Source organism: Hyperolius riggenbachi, chromosome 2, assembly GCF_040937935.1.
Source record: "Hyperolius riggenbachi isolate aHypRig1 chromosome 2, aHypRig1.pri, whole genome shotgun sequence".
Classification (NCBI taxonomy): domain Eukaryota; kingdom Metazoa; phylum Chordata; class Amphibia; order Anura; family Hyperoliidae; genus Hyperolius; species Hyperolius riggenbachi.
This window is the reverse complement of record NC_090647.1, coordinates 317,218,847-317,240,203: the sequence shown is the minus strand read 5'-3', so window position 1 is coordinate 317,240,203 and position 21,357 is coordinate 317,218,847. Positions and strand designations below refer to the sequence as shown.

General features: G+C 45.0%; 2 protein-coding genes across 3 annotated transcripts in view; one reads left to right on the top strand and one right to left on the bottom strand.

Moving 5' to 3' along the window:
- The window catches only part of STX12 (syntaxin 12), a 48,793-nt gene extending 34,743 nt beyond the window's left edge, over positions 1-14,050 (bottom strand). Inside the window, exons 1-2 of the mRNA XM_068269181.1 lie at positions 13,804-14,050; positions 8,699-8,768 (exon numbers count right to left, since the gene is read on the bottom strand). Coding sequence (XP_068125282.1) covers positions 8,699-8,768; positions 13,804-13,900 — 167 coding nt within the window. The 5' untranslated portion in view covers positions 13,901-14,050. The remainder of the gene's footprint in view (positions 1-8,698; positions 8,769-13,803) is intronic.
- Positions 13,810-20,798, top strand: PIGH (phosphatidylinositol glycan anchor biosynthesis class H). Of its 2 annotated transcripts, none has more exons than XM_068269183.1 (2): positions 13,810-14,287; positions 16,586-20,798. In XM_068269183.1, exon 2 carries the CDS (start codon positions 16,607-16,609, stop codon positions 17,135-17,137), a length of 531 nt encoding a protein of 176 aa, XP_068125284.1. In that variant the 5' UTR covers positions 13,810-14,287; positions 16,586-16,606; the 3' UTR covers positions 17,138-20,798. The 2 variants fall into 2 exon arrangements, with proteins under 2 accessions (XP_068125284.1, XP_068125283.1); XM_068269182.1 differs by having other exon boundaries at positions 13,810-14,318.
- Positions 20,799-21,357: the final 559 nt, after the last annotated feature.

Here is a 21,357-nt window from a genome sequence, read left to right as displayed (position 1 = left end):
ACATTAAAACTTCCCTTGAACTCCCTACCTTGTAGCACACCAGATCTAGATCTTAAGACATGGTATGATAAGGGTATCCTTTACATCTCAGATATAGTCTGCCCTACCACTAAAACTGTACACAATTTCCAGTATCTAAAGGATAAGTTCTCCCTACCCCCTAAGGAGATTTTCAAATACCTTAGAATCACACCTTAGTCTTAGTCATAATCTTAATACCACTGTACCACCTCATATACACACCCTCATACATTCCCCGAGCTATCTTAAAGGAGGAATATCAGTGTGGTACAAAACAATGGCAAATACCCAATCGCTCCTCCACAAGTATACCCGTGCATGGTCTGAAGACCTCAACTACACTTTTACCCCCTCAGACATCTCGTTAGCTTTTCGCAATCTCTACAAATTCTCTGCCTGCACAAACCACAGGGAATCTATACATAAAATACTCCTTAAAGAGACACTGAAGCGAAAAAAAATATATGATATAATGAATTAGTTATGTACTATGAATAATTACTAGAAGATTAGCAGCAAAGAAAATATTCTCATATTTTTATTTTCAGGTATATTGTGTTTTTTCTAACATTGCATCATTCTATAATATGTTCAGATTACACAACACTCAGCCTTCAAAATGATTCTTTCAGAGCAGTCTGAACTAATGACCTCTCCTCTAGCAGAGGAAAAGTAAAAAATTAACTAACCGTTGAGATAATAAAAGTCAGAAAACAGCCCTCTCCACGACTTTGAAAGTCGTAGAGCTTAATGGCTTTTTTGTATAGAGATAAAAACTGGAGTTTCTTAAATCTTCCTGCACTGGAAACAATTAGACTGATGTATCTGATCTTAATGTTTTATTTCTTAGCTGTACTACACATACAAGTCATATCATCATAATTTTTTTTCCGCTTCAGTGTCTCTTTAAGTGGTACTATACCCCACAAAAAATAGCCAAATTCGACAACTCGGCCTCGGCTCTATGCTGGAGGCAATGTGGTAACGTAGGTACACTATCCCATATCTTATGGCATTGCCCAAAAATTTAAACTTTTTGGAACTCAGTATCTAAACTAATAAGCAAAATACTTTCCAAACCAACAATAATACCAGCCGAGTTGGCTCTGTTCCACATTGGGCTAGAAAACTACCCACCTAAATTCAGACTAATTATAACCCATATTGTTGCCTCAGCTAGATCCCTCATACTACAAAATTGGGGCTCCACGGACATCTCTTTCTTGAGTCAGTTGAGAAACACAGTAGACCTAAATCTACGCATGGAACGTAGCCTAAGAGACCGTAAAACCCTACTAATGTCACCTTCAGCTATACTTGAATTTGCAATTGACTGGCCAATAGATTTCCCTACAGAGTAAATGGTCTCCAACATAAATAAATAATAAACAAATAATTAACCGGAAACAAAAGCTACACTACCAACAAACCCAGTAATTAATCACCAACAAACGAACACTCATCAATGCCAATAACTCCCCTACCACCACTTGGGCTCATTCAATATTGCCCCACCATCCCCAAGGTGCAGATTTCAACTTCAATGTAGTTAAGTTTCCTATTCTATTCTATTCTATTCACTAGTTAATAGCTATTGGTTAACACTCTGATAACTTTCGTATGTTTGATAGTTTGGTCTTCTATTCCTTCCTCTCCTCCAAATCTCAGGACATAGAGACCATCCTGTGACTGCCCTATAATCGGACAATCCCTCTCTTGACATGATGTGTTTCTACACCTAGAGAGGAGACCAGTCTCGGGCAATACAACATTCAATAGGATTATGTCCTGATCAATAAAATGTTACATACTATTGTTGTAGATCTTGGAAACTAATTAGTACTGTATACTATACCCTATATTTCTAATGTTCTATATGCTCAATATTTGTACCTTTATATTAGTGATCACTCAACTGTATTGACATTGGTATGTTGCATTACCTTGTTATAAATGCTTTAACAAAACAATAAAAAAAAAAATTTATTGAGAAAAAAAAAAAAAAAAAAAAGAAAGCCTGTCATGAGACAAACATAGCAGCTGACATTTCTGAAGATTCTCATTGCCTAGCATACTGTAGTTCTCATCCTCCAACTAGAATGAGTCCTTAGTCACCTGGTACTAGCCATACCCAGGCAATCCATAATACAGCCAGGAAACTAGCAATTGTGAAAAAGTAATCAGTAGAAGTCTCCATATTAACCCCATAACAGGCCTACTTTAAAAACAGAAAATTCTTGGAGAGCAAGTATGGACTGACAATGCACATATCTGTCACTCAGGTTACAGAATAATCCAAGACAAGACTAAGGCTTGATTCACACAACATATCGCAAGTGCTGAGTTTTTGTGAGCAATTTTTTTAAGCGATAGCCAGCATTTTTTTGTGCAATTTGCATTTTTTGAAAAGTTCTGAGTTCAGGTCTGCTTAAAAGCTAATGCGTGCCTTGCTTAAGCAACCTCCATAGTCAACCAACACATCACTAGTATCACTAGAGCGTAGATAACTAATCATGACAAAAGGAGTACTGGAGGGGGTGATAAAAAGGAAGAACTCTAAAGACGAGTACCTGCTGAAAGATGGATTGGAGAATCTGCTCCAATGAAAAAAGACTGCCACCCAATCCATCTTTCAAAATCATGTGAAACAAAAAACGCAAAGGATCGTTTAAATGACCGTTAATTTTTCGCCAAGTCCACTGACTTTAGTGGAACTCTTAACACCTAAAAAAAAAAAAAAAAAAAAAAAAGGAAGAATGACCAGGTCTCCACCTGGATTTATGCAAAAATTGCTTGAATATTTATTCCACCATAGTAGCAAAAACTTAGTGGACCTCTTAACGATCATCTGCAATGTGATCCATCATAATGGTCGTTAAAAATGAAGGATCGTCCTGTATAGTCGGTCATCTTTAAACATTTAACAAATTTTCATTAAAACAATGCTACGTGATATCGGCAAAATGATCCTGTGTCGCAAAAAAACAAAACAAAATGTAGCTGTTGGTATTCCTTTAGTGCAGTTCCTTGAGAAAAAGGTCAAACACTGGAAATGACAAAGCCTCAACTCTGAAGGTGTGGTGTAGACAGATCACACGGCCTAGAATTTCTTCATATCTAGGTCAGCTGACTGCTTTATAAGTTGACCACACCATTCCTCCAGGATCAACTGAGGAGGGGGCTTGTTCCTACCACACAAGTGTGAGATTTGGCGACTGTGGGCAGACTTCCACAAAAGTACCCTATGTCTGTAGAGATGAGGTGCTGAAAGGCAAATTACACTGGCTGATTATATGCTGCAGAACCCTTTTCTAAAAGACTGCAGGAGCCCAAGGTCTTTATAAAGGTTTGACAACAATGAAAATTCCAGTGTGTTATATATGCACTCGATGGAAACATTTGATTTGAGTATTTTATGAGTTGTTACATGTGAAAAACGATTTTCTCCTTTACTGTACAAGAAATTATGGCAGTGTTCTCCCCAGGATTTTTTTTCCAGCTGGGTGGCATGAAAAAGTAGCCGGGTGGGGAGCGACAGGGGAATGCAGGACCAGTGCAACTCTGCTTACATCATAGGAGGAGGATGAGGAAACAAGCCGATCTACCTGCTAGGTACACGCAATGCAATTTTCTAACAGATTTACTGTCAGATCAACTATTTCCAACATGTTCAATCTGATTTTCAATCAATTTTCCGTTCACGTCTATGGAAAAAAAAAAAAAAAAAAAAAAAAAAAGAGCAGAAATTTGATCAGAAATCAGATTGGACGTGTTGGAAATAGTCGATATGTCAGTAAATCTGTCAGAAAATTGCATCGTGTACCTAGCATTACAAAACATTTGTTTCAGATTATGATGCTCAGGTTCCCCCAGCGACATGATTGACGGCAAAGATTAGATTGTAACATCCCCAGAGTACAGTTAGTGACATGACGGTAGGGATTAGATTGTAAACTCCTCTGTGGATAGTTAGTGACATCACAGCAGGGATTAGATTGTAAGATTCTCTGTTTGTAGTTAGTGACATAATGGCTGGGATCAGATTGTAAACTCCTCTGTGGATAGTTATGCCTGCACACCATGATATTTTCTGGCAGATCGAATATTTCCAATCAATTTTCCATAGGATTGAATGAAAAATCAATTGGAAATCAGATGGGACATGCTGGAAATAATCGATCTGGCAGTAAATCTGCCAGAAAAATCTCATTGTGTGTACCAATCATTAGGGACACGACGGCAGTGATTAGATTGTAAGATCTTTTGTGGATAGTTAGTGACATCACAGCAGGGATTAGACTGTAAAATCCTTCCTGGATAGTAAGTGACATGAAATCATGAATTAGATTGTAAACTCTTCTGTGGATAGATAGTGACATGAAGGCAGGAATTAGATTGTACGCTCACCTGTGGATAATTAGTAACATGATGGCAGGGATAATTCAATTATCATAAATGTTAACAAGAAGTTTTAAATCAGAATGATACCATTTATTGGCTAACTAAAAATAAGAATAAGCAAACTTTCGGCCTTGCAGCCTTCATCGGGCTTACATCCTGTCAGACAGGATGTAAGCCCGACGAAGGTTGCAAGGCCGAAAGCTTGCTTATTCTTATTCATTTTTAGTTAGCCAATAAATGATATCATCCTGATTTAAAAAACTTCTTTCTTTTACTGATGGCTAACACAGTACAATACCCTACTGCTACTACCAAAAATGATAATAGGTTATGATCCAAAATAGGCAGCAAAAACTTGAATTAAAATTAAAAAAAACAAAAAAAACACACCCCACACACACAGCCACCACCTATATTATCTCAGATGATCACCTGCACACTGAAATCAGGCTAACAAAGTCTTCTGACAGGACAAGCAGAGTCCCCTCTGTATACAGCTGGCCAGTGTCCCGTCTGGGAGACTGAGATCCTGCAATCTACACACACCAGGTCCTCTTGAGGAGTGAGTAGGGGGGGGGGGGGGGGGTGAATCCACACTGCCAGTGCAGCTTCTCAGTAAATCAAAAGAAACTCCTAACATTCCTGCCAAGCAGACTTCACATTAACCACTTGCCGACCGCCCACAGCCGATGGGCGGCGGCAAAGTGGACGCCGAAAGGACCGCAGTACGCCCATGGGCGTTGCGTCCTTTCGGCATGCCGGGGGAGCGATCACGTCACATCACCCGGCAACTGGCTCCGCCCACCCGCGACGACAACCCGCCGGCCGTTCGGAAGCGCCGGCGGGTTGTTAACTCCACGATCGCCGCATACAAAGTGTATAATACACTTTGTAATGTATACAAAGTGTATTATACAGGCTGCCTCCTGCCCTGGTGGTCCCAGTGTCCAAGGGACCACCAGGGCAGGCTGCAGCCACCCTAGTCTGCACCCAAACACAATGATTTGCCCCCCCCTGCCCCCTGATCGCCCACAGCACCCCTCAGACCCCCCCCCCCCCCGCCCACCCCCCAGACCACTGTTTGCACCCAATCACTCCCCTAATCACCAATCAATCACTCCATGTCACCATCTGTCAATGCTATTTTTTTTATTTTAGGTCCTAACTGCCCCCTGGGGGCTCCTGACCACCCCTCAGATTCTCCCCAGACCCCCCCCTCCCCCCCCCCCCCCCCCCCCCCCGTGTACTGTATGCATCTATCCCCCTGTAATAACCCACTGATCACCTGTCAGTCACCCATCAATCACCCCCTCTCACTGCCACCCATCAATCAGCCCCTAACCTGCCCCTTGCGGGCAATCTGATCACCCACCCACACCATCAGATCGCCCGCAAACCCGCCGTCAGGTCACCTCCCAAGTGCATGGTTTACATCTGTTCTCTCCTCTAAACACCCACTAATTACCCATCACCACCTGTCACTGCTACCCATCAGATCAGACCCCTATTTGCCCCTAGGGCACCCAATCACCCGCCCACTCCCTCAGAACGCCCTCAGACCCCAGCCCTGATCACCTTGCCAGTGCATTGCTTGCATCTATTCCCCCCCTCTAATCACACCTTGAGACAACCATCAATCATCTCCTGTCACCACCTGTCACCCCCCAGCCCAGCTACTCATCAGATCAGGCCCTAATTTGCCCCGTGTGGCCTCATGATCACTCGGCCAAACCCTCAGATACCCTCAGACCCCCTTCCGATCACCTCCCCAGTGCATTGATTGCATCTATTTTCCCCTCTAACCACCCCCTGAGACACCCATCAATCTCCTCCTGTCACCCCCCTAGCACTCCTATCCATCAGATCAGGCCCAATACAACCTGTCATCTAAGAGGCCACCCTGCTTATGACCGGTTCCACAAAATTCACCCCCTCATAGACCACCTGTCATCAAAATTTGCAGATGGTCATACCCCTGAACAGTCATTTTGAGACATTTGGTTTCCAGACTACTCCTCACGGTTTTGGGCCCCTAAAATGCCAGGGCAGTATAGGAACCCCACAAGTGACCCCATTTTAGAAAAAAAGACACCCCAAGGTATTCTGTTAGGTGTATGACGAGTTCATAAAAGATTTTATTTTTTTGTCAAAAGTTAGCGGAAATTGATTTTTAGTGTTTTTTTTCACAAAGTGTCATTTTCCACTAACTTGTGACAACAAATAAAATCTTCTATGAACTCACCATACACCTAATAGAATACCTTGGGGTGTCGTCTTTCTAAAATAGGGTCACTTGTGGGGTTCCTATACTGCCCTGGCATTTTAGGAGCCCTAAACCGTGAGGAGTATGCCGAGCTATGCCGCGCAGGAGGATTTCTCAGGCCCTGCTGGGTTGATTTACTTTTTTTTTTTTGCAACACGCAGCTAGCACTTTGCTAGCTGCGTGTGCATTCTGATCGCCACCGCTCCGCACTCGATCGCCGCTGTTCGCCTCACTGCCCCCCCCCCCCCCCAGACCCCGTGCGCTGCCTGACCAATCAGTGCCAGGCAGCGCTGAGGGGTGGATCGGGACTCCCTTAGACGTCACGACGTCCGTGACGTCATCCCGCCCCCTCGCCATGGCGACGGGGGAAGCCCTTCAGGAAATCCCATTCTTTGAACGGGATTCCCTAATCAAAGATCGCCGGAGGCGATCGAAGCAGACTGGGGGATGCCGCTGTACAGCGGCCATCATGTAGCTAGCCCTAGGCTCGCTACATGATATATAAAAAAAAAAAAAAATAATAATAATTTTAAAAATGGTGTTGCGCTGCCCCCTGGCGGTTCCTAATAGACCGCCAGGGAGGTTAAAGGAGTTATCCGGGCACAATAAAAAAAAAAAAAAAAAATAAACGCTACTTACCGGGGGCTTCCTCCAGCCCCAAGCATGTCCCACTCCGCAGCTCTGCCCGTAGCCGTTCGCCGCAGGTCTGTCCAGGTCCCCGGCGATGACCTCCAGGTCGCTCTGTACTGCGCCTGCGCGAGCGGCGCTGTCAATCACCGCCACGTGGGCCGGAGCGGAGTGCGCAGGCGCAGAACTACTGCGCCTGTGCAGTCCGCTCCGGCCCACATGGCGGTGATCGACAGCGCCGCTCGCGAAGGCTCAGTACAGAGCGACCTGGAGGTCGCTCTGACGTCAATCGCTGGGGACCGGGACGGAGATCCGCCAAACGGCTGCGGGCAGAGCTGCGGCGAGGGAGGTCTTGGGAGCTTGGGGCTGGAGGAAGCCCCTGGTAAGTAGCATTTATTTTCTTTATTGTGCCCGGATTACTCCTTTAAGGGGTAGAAAGACTGTGGTCCTCAAGTGGTTAAGCCAACCTGTATTTGTAGCTGCTGCTTCTCTCTGCCTGGCTGTTCTGTGCACGTACCCTGGCTCCCTTCATGATCTTTCATTTACCGCCAGCTGCCTCCAAGTGTGTCACCATGACGTCACAACACAGCACTGCACAAGCCACTCCCCGAGCCATGCTATTGGATGGCTGGGCACCACTGATTTGCTTGTGAGCGCAGCGATTGGCTGCACCATTACACAAGCCTGTTTTCAAAATAAGGAAGCCTGGCAGCTCTACAAGTTGCCCTGAAGCCTGGAGAAAGAATGCCGGTGTAGTGAAATTTTTTGCAACTCTATCAGATCTTGCAACTGGTTGCACTTATTTATAGGTATAGCTATCAGAAAGTGCAACCTAACCATTGACTTCAACCTATCTGTATCATAAAATGCAACCCAACCAAACCCTATTCTCACACAGAACCCTCCCCTCTTGCTTAACTAATACCACCCCCCCCCCCCCCCCCCCCCCCCCCAGAGGGAACAATCCACTTTGGCTGGTACAGTACTGCCTCTGCCTACACTGCACATGCTTTACTACCCTTCAGCCACCCGTATTTTGCAAGAGTCGGGTGTTAATTGCTTGCAGGCAATGGAGCGCTCCTGCCTACAGTTTATTTAGCGCTGTTTTTTTTTTTTTGTTTTTTTTTTCTAGCTAGGTGGTCCAATGACAACCGGCAGGCGGGGTTTAAAAACAGCCAGGCGCCCCGCCCACCTAATTGGCCCTGAGGAGAACACAGTTATTGTCTTAAAAATTTACAGGAGTGCAAAAAAAAAAAAACCCTGACAAACATACAGGTTCGAAATAAAAGAAATCGGCATTACAAAAAGAAAAAAAAAAAAACCACCACACACAATAGAAACAATATAATTACTTTTATAAAAGAAATAAAACAAAAAAAAACTTACAGGTTCTGCTGAAGTTTAGTAGAGTCTTTACTGGTTCCAAGTTGATTTAACAAGGTTGAAATTTGGGCAGCTAAACACGTACGCAAAAGGAATAAAAATGAAACGTGTTATTTTCAATGTAACAATTCCAAAAACATATGTCAGATTAAACAGGGTGTGAGGAGTTGAAAGATATAAAACACCTACATTGTTTCATTTGACATCAGCTAATCAAGCAGTTCATGCACAGCCTCTGCCACTAGGTGCCTGTAAGGAACTAGGAAGCCATTTGTCCCTGGAGAGTGTTTAAAATGTACCCAGAACAAGTTTTTTTGGCTTTTCTTTTTCGAACAATTAAAAAAAAACACAATAGAGGGAAAGGGAGCCAACAGACCACAGGGGGCTGAAGAAAGTTTTTTTAAAGGACACCTGGACGAAGGCATATGGAGGCCACCAGATGGATTTCCTTTCAAACAATACCAGTTGCCTGGCATTCTGCTGATCTTTCATGCATCTGTAATGTATCAATCGCACACCTGAAACAAGCATATGCCATTGCTGTCTGTCTTCATGTTTTCTTACCCCCTCCCCCGCAGACTCGCAGAGATCAGTTCAAGTTAGCTTATCTCTGTCCCATTGGCAAAGGCAGAAGACATTCTCTGCCTCTGTTTTGATTCTGCTCCCTCCATCTTCTGAACAGACATTGCGCTGGCAACAGCTGAGTCACTTCAGCAGGAAAGGATGGGGCAGAGTGAAGGCACATGCCTTCAGAGAGCTTCAGCCAGTAATGACTACTTTTGCCATTAGCCAGAGATAAGCTCTCTTAAACTTTTCTAGGCAGTGAAAGTATACATTTTAATGCCTGGTACACACTATGCAATTTCCCGTCAGATGGGTCGAATCAATTATTTGACAGTTCCAATCTGGTTTCCAATAATTCTTCTGATTAATTTTAAATAGAAGTGATTAGAAAATCAATCAGAAAAACGAACGTAAATCATATCGGACCTGTAGGAAATAATGGATTCAACACGTCTAATAAGAAAATGACATGGTGTATGTCAGGCATTATATACAGAGAATGTGTGGGATTGCTTTTAAATGTTCTTCTATGTAACTAAGAATAGTTACAGAAATTTTAGTTTGGGGAGTATAATCCCACTTTAAATTAAAGCCCACGTGGTTGCTGCATTGTCCCAAAGGCCGTTAAGGTTGTCATACGCAACACATTTTTTTCTAACATTTGATTCAATAAAAACATTGAATCTACCAAAAATGTATTACAACCTAAGCACCCCTTGTTAAAAATAATAGATTATTAGTGAGACATGCTATTTTAATTCATTTTTTTTGCAATAAAAGTTGGCTGCAGTGCAGGGGTGGAGTGGGACTTGAGAAGAAGCAGTAATCACTTGAAAGATGCATGGCTTTGTACTCCTCCCAGCAGGTACAGTGCTTGGGGCAACATCTGTGTAATAAGAAATTTCACAGAAACACTAGCTACAGGTGCAAGGCGGTATACAAGCAACATTAGGAAGAGATTGATTGTTTACCTTACCTACTGCTTGGTCTAGGGCCAATTGAGGGGGAAGACAATTAACTTATCTGTATGTTTTGGGGATGTGGGAGGAAACCCACGCAGACATGGGGAGAACATACAAACTCCTTGCAGATGTTGACCTGGCTGGGATTCGAATGCGGGACCCATCACTGCAAGGCGAGAGCACTAACCACTACACCACTGTGCTGCCCCATCCATAGGCCCCCCTGGATAGTGTACTCCCTGCTGGGAAGGAAGTACGTCACTACGATTCCAATCGGCTACACTGCGCTCCTGACGTTCTCACTTGCTGCATAGCACATTGATTTGCATTGCTGCATAATTCATAGGACGGATCATACTGTAACGCTCTGCAAACTTTGCGTTGGGAATGCAGCAACTTTGATACTTCCGGCGAACACCGGCAAGTCTCCATAGACTTGCATGGCCTTTGTGGCAGGGAAGTGTAACGCAGGGGGGGGGGGGGGGCGCAACGCGCAAGTGTAAAAGCAGCCTCAGTCTGCATATGCAACATTAGCCTGTTATTTTTTTAGTTCTCATAATTCATGTATTACACCTAGCTGCTGAACTGAAACATAACAATGCTATCTGATTAGAAAGGGCACTATAAAAGGCATTACAAGGACACCAGCATTTTCTTTCAGAAAGATGACTTTGTACTGGGAATGCCGGAAGTGAGTTTACTGAAGGAACACTAACCTAACCTAGTTTCTTACGGTAATTACAGGATCAAAATGCATAGTTTTCACAGGCTGTGCCTGGTTCTAATATTTTGCTACACAAAATATCTACTATGCACGATGTTGTATTTGTAGTCTCAACTGCAATACAAATTGTGTAAATAAAAAAAAATTTAAAAATGGGGGGGGGGGGGGGGGGGGGGGGGGAAGCAATAGTAAACTAGTCATGTAGACCAGGTTATTTGTTGTAAAGGTCACGGGATATATTCTCCACACCCTGCCTTGTGATGCTAGTTTCCTTACATTTAAAGACATCTGTGAAATCTTGTAGAAAGGTGTGGACAGGAAAGCAGTGGAGCAGTATTTCTCAGCTCCATGAAAGGAATCCTGAGAGGAATACAGAGGAAAGCACCGCTGACTCGTTTTAGAAGAGGTTATTACGAGTCTGGCTGTTGTGCTGATCCCCTGCCTCAAATATTTTTCAATCCACTGACTCAGAATGAGCATATCTGACCCAGCTAACTGGTTGCATGCTTAAAGTGCACCTAAACTGAGAGGGATATGGAGGTTTCCTTTTAAATAATACTAGTTGCTTGGCAGTCCTGCTCATCACTTTGGCTGCAGTAGTGGCTGAATCACACACCTGAAACAAGCATGCAGCTAATCCAGTCTGACTTCAGTCAGAGCACCTGATCTGCATGCTTGTTGAGGGGCTGTGGCTAAACTAGTATTAGGGTAGGAACACACTAGGCAGAATCGCATGTGCGTTTTCCACTATGTGCTATGGAAAATGCATATGCGATTCTGCCTTGTGTGTTCCTACCCTCAGAGACATTGTATCAGCAGGAGAGTCAGGCAACTGGTATTATTTTAAAAGGAAAAATACATATCCTTCTCAGGTTAGGTTCACTTTAAGGCTGTGTGACCAAGATCACTACCAAACCAAAGTAATCATAACAGGACAGATTAAAGACGACAGCCTAATGTTCCCCAAGTCAGGTTTCCATTTCCTTTTAGGCCCATTTTACACTTGCAGGGTAAACCTGCGTTAGGCCCCTTTTCCACTAGCAATCGCTAGCTTTCGCGCTGAACGCTAGCGATTGAGCAAAAGTTAATTATTCAGCGATTTCCCTACGTTTGCGATCGAGATTTTGCTATGCTATGCACTGCATAGCAAAATCGCAGCAATAATCACTCCACCGCACATTCACGATTAAGTAAAAAACGAATCGCAGTAGTGGAAATGACCTACCGCGATTCCTATGTTAAAAAGCAAACTGTAGCGATTTGAAAATCACTAGAGGTTTGCGATTTTGCAATTCAGCAATCGCAAACGCTATAGTAGAAAAGGGCCCTTACTCTTTTCTTACCGCAATGGGCCACAAAAGCAATGCAAGCCTTATGTCTCCAAACCACTGGAAGGCCAGAAACCAACTAGCAGCCTTTTCTAAGCGCTAGTGATTTTAAATAGCGCTTGGTAATGCAATGCTATGGGGGATTTTTATAAAGTCACATCGCTCAAGTGGGATCACACCCATAGCATTACATTAGCAAGAGCTTTTCACATCACAAAGCGCTCAGAAAAGCGCTCCAAGTGGGTTTCTGGCCGAAGTGATGATGACAATGCTAGCATCCCCTCTTCACACTTAAGATTTTTAGCCAAGCCGATGATAAACAAGTGTCTAAACACACAGCACTTTGCTCAACAACACAGGCAGCCGTTTGTTATATAGAAATGCAAGGCACCTGCTTTACTCGTCATTAGAGTTTTGACCCATTCAACTATGCTGAATGGGACAGCTCTTCATTGCTTTCAATGCACTGCTGTGCAGCACATCAGAAAGAGTGGTCTATGTTGTCTGAGGTCCTTGTGTACCGCTTGTTGACCCATGTTGCTAAAACCCAATCAGCAACACGGCAGTGTAGTCAGGCCCCTATTTTGGAAAATCTACAGTGGCTCTTGAATGTATTCATAAACCTTAGGCAACATGGTGGCATAGTGGAGAGTAGCCAGGGCACTAGCTACAAAGTTTCTATGTTCCCCCCTTGTCTGTGTGGGTTTACTCCAGGCACTCTGGTTTCCTCCCACATCCCAAAACGTACAGATAACATAAGTGGACCCCCCCCTAAATAATTGGCCCTAGATTACGATAGACATATGGCTATGGTAGGAATTAGATTGTGAGCTCCTCTGAGGGACAGTTAGTTACATAACTGTATTCTGTAAAGTGCTGCAAAAGAGGACAGTGCTATATAGATACAGAATAATAATTCCCCAATTTCTATCCATGAGAAAGTAAAAACTTTCGGGAACCTTACCTAATCTAAAATAAAGATGACCACCTCCAGAGTCCTAGATCCATCTAGTGTTATCCAGTATGTTGTTAACTCCAACTCTGAATTACAGATGGTACAAACAGTAATGACTGCCTAGGACCTGCTACTACGCTTTCATTAGATCTCATCTAGCTGTTCCCATTCTGACAAGCCTGGAAAGCCAGCTATTGCCATCCAAGTTAAAATGTCAGGATTGCCCCGAGTATCAGAACCTTGCAATGACAACCACAGCCATCCAAAGGACAGATTTTCCCCATTCCATTTTTATCCAACAATAAATATATAATTAACACACTCAGCAGCTACCAGCACCTCATTACATGGAATATGGCCTACCCTACCAATACAGCCATTGATTGAACCGTAGTAAACATATTACGCACCCTAAACACAAAAGAACCTGATATGACACAGCAGGCAGTCACCTACTGTCACAGGACCTCAGCCCCAGTGACACATTCACAGCTGGCGACTGCCTGTGGTGACAGCCCATCATCATCATCCTGCTCATCACACATGCCAGGCACGGAGCACCCCATGCTGCTTACTGTTGTTGGTGATCCTCTGGATGTTGCCGCTGCATGCCTGTATGATGCTGGTGAAATCTCTACCTCGGGCTCCGCTTTGCTGCCAGTGACCTGACATCGCGCTGTCGTTTTCAGGATGCTACAGATGCGTCTCTTCTGCCGGTCACTTCGGTTCTGCGCAGGCGCACGGCGACGCCCTGTAGGAGTGTCAGTGAGACTGATGTAACCCGGTATCTCGGCTTCTCTTGCTCAGCTTGTCAGGCGAATAGGCGGAGTCACAGATCAGCTGTCTATAGGTCCCTCCCCCGGCAGGCAAACGGACGACCGTCTGTCAGGCAGCTTCTAGCTATGCTCTATTGCTGCCACTAGGGAGCGCAGGTTCAGAAGAGTTGTGTGTCGACTTTTTGACCTACTCGTACAAATCTTATTGCTCATGCGTGCTGACGTCGCTGCATCCAGCGCTTGCGCAGAAGAGCCACACTTTTCACCTCGGATTATAGTATAGGTGAGAGGATACGGCTCGGACAGGCTAACAGGTAGGAAGCTGGCACAGGTGACGGGACTCAGACCCCGTTGGTGAGGAGAGACACGGCGGCGTAGCTGGAAATTGTAGGGCTCTATAGCAAAATTTTGCCTGGGCTTCCTTCCAGAAAAAGTAATATAAGCCATTTCCTCCCCACCAGTTTTAGGTATAGCGAGAAATGACCTTGTGGTGAAAGATTTTGCGACCCAGCAGATTTTGTAACTTGCTGTACGGTACATTTGTGCTGTACAGACTGTACATAACTGCGCATGCGTGGCTTTGCATTGCAATTATTTGCAACCACCGCAGCTACCACATTTTTTGGTTTTATGTTGCCCAGTTTGTGGCTGGAGAGGAGCGGTTAAATAGGACCTGCAAGATAAAAAACCTCCTCTGGGGGATACTTAGCTTGGGACGGGAGGGGGAAGCCTCTGAATCGACCCCCCCCCCCCCCAAAAAAAAAACAGAGGTGAGGTAAATATTTACTTACTGCAATCCTGTGCAGGCGCACTAGTGGCTCTTTGTTCTGTCTAAGGCGAAAATAGCTGAGCCTGATCGTATCCGCTGTACTGTGCAGGTGCAAGTCCTTTGCGTCTGCGCAATAGAGCAGATCGATTGGGCTCGGCTATTTCTACCTTAGCCCAAAGGAAGAGCCACTACTGCGCCTGCGCAGGATCGCGATAGGTAAATATTGGCCGCAGTCTTTGTCGAGGGACTTTCAGGGGAGCTGGATTCCCCCAAGCTTCAGAGGACGGGAAGCCTCATTGGGACCCTGAGGCTTCCCCCTCCTGAGGGAAGTATCCCCAAGAGTTTTTTTTTTTTCCCCGGTTCACATTGGGCCCGCTGATTACCAGCAATTGCATTCTGGATTGCGATTTGGTGACATAATATCGCGATTTGCACTTGTGATTCCCGTCAATAGAATGAGAATCGGTACTTATCCGTTAGCCGGGCGCATCCGGCAGGTGGCGCTAATTACTATTCCCCCTCCAGGCCGACATGGATAGTAGGGAAAGATGTAACTCTGGTGGAGTTTTGTCGCCACCTAGAGGATGCGCCCGGCTAACGGATAAGTACCTGAGAATCACAGTGCACTCGCGCCAAAGGCGCTGCATGCAGCGTGTTTGCAGTTGATCGAAATCGCAAACGCTGCAGTGTGAATGTATCCAGGGATACATTAGTAGCAGCGCTTTGCTGATCGCCAGGATCATCTTTAAGTGGTGTCGGGTAGCTCCAGTACACATACTTGGTTCTCACTGAGGTGGTCTTTATCATCCACCCTGGCTGAGTTTAATCCAGCATGTTTATGTAGCTTTAATCAGGCCATACAGGCATACAGCCATTTCGATACACGGTCAGAATCAATAACATGTTTGATCTACAGTCATTTCAATAGATTTTTGGAAATTGGATGGGGGGGTGAGAGCATAAATAGGTGTAAATCGACAGCCCATAGTGTTGCACTGCATCCTGCGGTGTAACACTACTCTTTGATTTTTTTATTTTATGTAGACTTCCTGTTGAAATCTATTGAAAATTGATGTGCTGTGTAATGCTGGGAATAGACGGTACATTTGTACTGCTCGATTATGCTGCCCGCTCGTCCCCGCGTGCCTGGATCGATTCCCGCTCGTCCCCGTGGGCGCTTCTCTAATCTTCTGCTCATTTTTCCTTATCTTTTCCCATTGTCCCGCCCGCGGTATCGATCCAGTGGGTGATCGGACATGTCAGAATTTATCAATCGAGCCATCTAATGGCTATTCCCAGCATAAGATAGGAATTAATCCCTCTCTGATCAGATTCTGATCAGAGAGGCATCAATGATTTTGCCACATTTGGTGGCGATCTATGTGTGTATGGCCACCTTTCCTCCACACTGAATGCCCTCTCACCCTAACTGACAGCCTCTTTGTCAGCTTGCATGCCCAGCATGATCTTTGTGTGTTCAGCTGTTCTGGAGACATGCGCAGTGGGGGCATTCCCAGACCGATCAGAAACTTCCAGATCAATCCCATGCTTCTCCATGACCATGAATACTTCTTGAGGTAATGTGTTTAAAAATTGGTAATCTCTTTTCCCAATATGGCCACAATGTCCTCCTCTTCCAGTCACTATAGTTCTGAGAAGGCAATGGGAGCAGCTTTGACAGACCTGTAGCTGAGGCAGAAAGTAAAGGAATCTTCTCAGTGAGGAGATAAACACTACAAACGTCACAGATTTTCTAATTCTTTTCCACACTCCTAAGAAAAGGTGTTTCATTTCTGTTTTTGTGTCCTCCAGAGAGACGTCACCTCACTTGGGATGGAGTTCTCAGATGTGTGCGGAAACCGGATCACGCTGCAGCAGCGCTCGTATAGCGACACTTGCCGGGACATCACAGTTACGAGTGCCAAGCTGTCTCTGCGCTCTCTAACCATCTGCACTTGTGGATTGTGGCTGGCCGCCTATGGTGTGTTCCTGTGCACCCAGCACACCGCCGTACTGAGCGCTGCCATTCTGTGCAGTGTGCTTGGCTTAATGCTTTACCTGCACCTGCTGAAGATCGAGCAGGAGTCACTGCTGCTACTAGGCTCACTAGGCATCCAGAAGAGCCAGACCTACGCCTCCGGCAGGGAGAGCACCGTCTTTATAGAGATGTGCCGGGTGCAGGATGTCATAATCAATGAGGCAATCTCTAGGAACAGGGCCTATTACTACCTGTGCATCTTGCTGCAGGAGCCCTCCCAGATCATCCCCGTCTTCCAGAGCTCCCAGCCCCGCTTGGACTGCCTGGTAGAAATCTACAGGAGCTGTCAGGAGATTTTATCCCAGAGGAGGAATGTTGAGAATTAATGGAATCCAGGTCAAGAGCTAGTAGCATAAAAATCCAAACATTCCTATGCAACCAGGACAATTGTTGCCCAAAATGATTGTGATCAGTGGAGTCAGGCAGATGAGTGAAAGGTGGTGCTGTTGCAACAGAAACATTTGCTACGGAGAGGAAGTCAGAGGGGGAGGAAACACATACACCTGTATGGATACTACATTTTCAGCCAGCTTGGTCATCTGTGATCATTTGAGTAACAAAACACTTAGAAAAACAGAAAGACACACACAACTGGATTGAACTCAATTTAATGTATGTCCAACACACTACATGTTATAGGACTGATAAAGGGCTAGTCCCATAACATGAAGTGTGCTGCACATGCATTGAATTGAACAACAGTTCATGCCAGTTGTGTGCCTCCTTCTATTTCAAGTGTTGGATTGGAAGGGGTGGTGTACCTGCATGAGAAAACAGCACTGACCTTGCTCGCCTGGACCAAGGATTGAGTCTAACAATTGAGGCCAGTGGGGAATGGCACTCAATCAGGTGACATTGCAAGGCCGAGGATGCAGAGACATGACACTAGCCTTAAGGCTAGCAATGTGTTCTGCTGCTATGTGGGGGGCAGAGGGCTGTTGGTGTGGGTGTGACGTCATGCCGAGGTCGGGTGAGTGGGGAAAAAAATGCTCTCGGCCGAAGTGATCCGCCACGCTGATCACTGGCCGAGGGAGGTTGGGGGCTGCTTTACACACACTGGATTCTTAGAAGATGTGGTAGTTATTGGCTGTGTTTCATTTAGCATGTGTACACAGCTTTACGGTGCTTATGTGAGCTGGCCAAGGTTTCTTTCAGTCTATCTCCCTCTAAAGAACATCCCCAGCCTACCATGACTGTTTGATAGAGAGGGTCTCTTTGAGGAGAAAAGGTTAGATCTATATTAGGGATAACGATCTCAAGGGCCGAGGTCCTCACACATTTCTGGCGCAACTCACATTAATTGATGAGATTGGATCAGGAAGGGTGTGGTTCATCAAGTAGAACTCCTTCCTCCATTACTCAGTCCATCCTAACCACTGGCATGGATATGACCCTCAAAGTGACACTGAAGCGAAAAAACTTATGATATAATGAATTACGTGTGTAGTACAGCTAAGAAATAGAACATTAGTAGCAAAGAAAAGTATCATATTTTTATTTTCACTTCTATAGCTTTTTTTTTTTTTTTTTTTTTTTTAACAGTGCATCAATCTCTAATATTTGCAGTTTACAAACTACACTCTGTATTTTAAACTATGAAACAGAGCAGAGCTAATGACCCTTTGAACTTCCCTGCAGTAAAATCTTATCTGACGTTGTCTTTCACTGTTTCTTTCGTGTATACGTGCTTCAGAAAAAAAGCACTGTAGCCCATGAAGTTGGAGAGCTCAGAGAAGCTCTTTTGCTTGGATAACAAGTGACGTTTCATAACTCTTTCTGTACTGGAAACAATATTAGACTCATATTTGTGCTACAAATGTTCTATTGTTTAGCTGAGCTACACATACAATTCATAATATCATAAGTTTATTTTCACTTCAGATTCCTTTTAAGGTCTAAAGTTCAACACCTGTGATCTATATGGTATACCAGCAGATCTTATCCCAGGAAGACAACATTCCGTAGAGGGCCAGAGAGAAAATGTGGCTTACCGACAAATCGCGGCACAGACCCGCCGAGCATGCCACTAGCGCCTTCCGTCGCTATGACGGCGGAGCTCTGAGCCAGTCAGGAGCTGCTTTCATTGGCTCTTGACCCAGTCATCAATGTAAGCCAATGGGATTGGCTGACAGTGATCACGAGGTCAGGAGCCAATGAAATCTGCTTCTGGCCGGCTCACAGAGCTCTGCCTTCATATTGACGGCAAGGCAAGTGAGCTGCGGCAGGGATAGAGTAGCGGGAATGTGTGGCGGCGGTGTTGATATATACATCCTGTTAGAAATAAGCGGCCACAAACAGGACGTAGATTTCAACCAGCACGGTCTGGAAAAGGTTAAGAACATAAAGATTCTATCCCAGAGGTTTAAAGCGGAGAGAGACTAGTAATCAATGGTCATTGAAATGGTAATTATTTTGAGTCAAAGCAAATTTGATGCAAATGTATGCAGCCTGGTATTGAAGAAACCGAAACCACCAGGTACTGCATTGGTCCATAATGGTAACTACACTTGCTAAAAGGGAATGGGGGGTGAATGGTGGCCGTGTGAGTGTGTGATGGGGAGGGATGGTGGCTACATTTACCGGTATTATTGGGTGGTGTGGAGAATAGGCTGCTGCAGTTATTAGGAGGGGAAGAAGAATTTCTGTAGCTGCACTTGCTGCATGGCCACAACGGAAGAAGTTGAAATCGTAGGGTGAGGGGTGCTCCATTAAAGTATCACTAGGGCCCACTGAATTGTAGTTACACCCCGGACTGTAAAGATGACTGGTAGTAATATGCATTGGGCACTTGTTGGAGGCTACGGGTAGACCTGACTACAGTGTGATATCTATTGCTGGCACCTCCCTCACCTTCTGGAGCTCATACCTCTGCTAAGTAGAAATCTATAGGAACTGCCAATCATAATTCAATTACAAACCAGTGGACAGTTTCAAATGTGATTTGGGCAGCAGCAGAATAAAAATTTACTGTACTATACTAGCCAAAATAATGATGTAACGAGGAAAAACCTGATATTGTAAAAATGATGCCTTTTTCAATAAGTAACTAGCTTTCCAGGGAACTTGTCTCCTTTTTCAGGCATGTTTCCTGCAGCTCACATCTGGAAATATCACTGAACTTTTTTATTTTTTATTTTAACCATTAAAAAGGTATCTGTTTTTTTTCTATGTATGGAGTTGTTTTGGCATGTCGGTGGCACATTCTGAACCTCTGTATTAAAACTGAAAACACAATTCATGGACTGGGCTGGCTGTGTCACAAAGGGATGCAGAGTATGCTTTTTAGGCTAAAGGTGCCCATACATTCTAGAAATGATGGGCAGATTCCCTCAAGAGACAAATCTCCTCTAATCAGATTAGATTAGAGAGAGATCTGTCGGCTGCCCATTCACCACTGACCGATTCCTAATCGATTTCATCCTAAATCAATCAGGAATGGGCATTGTGACGCCACTTCCGCCATCTCACTGGTCCGGCGCTGTCTCCCAATGTTAAATTTGCCCACCCGGTGCAATATACATTACTTGTCCGTCCGCACACATCCCCCACGTGGTTGCCGGAGTAACGTGGGGCGCACACGCTCCTACATTACTTCATCACGTCACACGCGCCTACATTACTTCATCACGTCACACGCGCCTACATTACTTCATCACGTCACACGCGCCTACATTACTTCATCACGTCACACGCGCCTACATTACTTCATCACGTCACACGCGCCTACATCACTTCATCACGTCACACGCGCCTACATCACTTCATCACGTCACACGCGCCTACATCACTTCATCACGTCACACGTGCCTACATCACTTCATCACGTCACACGTGCCTACATTACTTCATCACGTCACATGTGCCTACATTACTTCATCACGTCACACACGCCTACATTACTTCATCACGTCACACGCGCCTACATTACTTCATCACGTCACACGCGCCTACATTACTTCATCACGTCACACGCGCCTACATTACTTCATCACGTCACACGCGCCTACATTACTTCATCACGTCACACGCGCCTACATTACTTCATCACGTCACACGCGCCTACATTACTTCATCACGTCACACGCGCCTACATTACTTCATCACGGCACACGCGCCTACATTACTTCATCACGTCACATGCGCCTACATTACTTCATCACGTCACACGCGCCTACATTACTTCATCACGTCACACGCGCCTACATTACTTCATCACGGCACACGCGCCTACATTACTTCATCACGTCACACGCGCCTACATTACTTCACGTCACACGCGCCTACATTACTTCATCACGTCACACGCGCCTACATTACTTCATCACGTCACATGCGCCTACATTACTTCATCACGTCACACGCGCCTACATTACTTCATCACGTCACACGCGCCTACATTACTTCATTACGTCACATGCGCCTACATTACTTCATCACGTCACACGCGCCTACATTACTTCATCACGTCACACGCGCCTACATTACTTCATCACGTCACACGCGCCTACATTACTTCATCACGTCACACGCGCCTACATTACTTCAT

What these genes read in the sequence shown, in the direction of transcription:
- PIGH (XM_068269183.1), top strand. Translation starts at nt 16,607, where the DNA reads ATGGAGTTCTCAGATGTGTGCGGAAACCGGATCACGCTGCAGCAGCGC.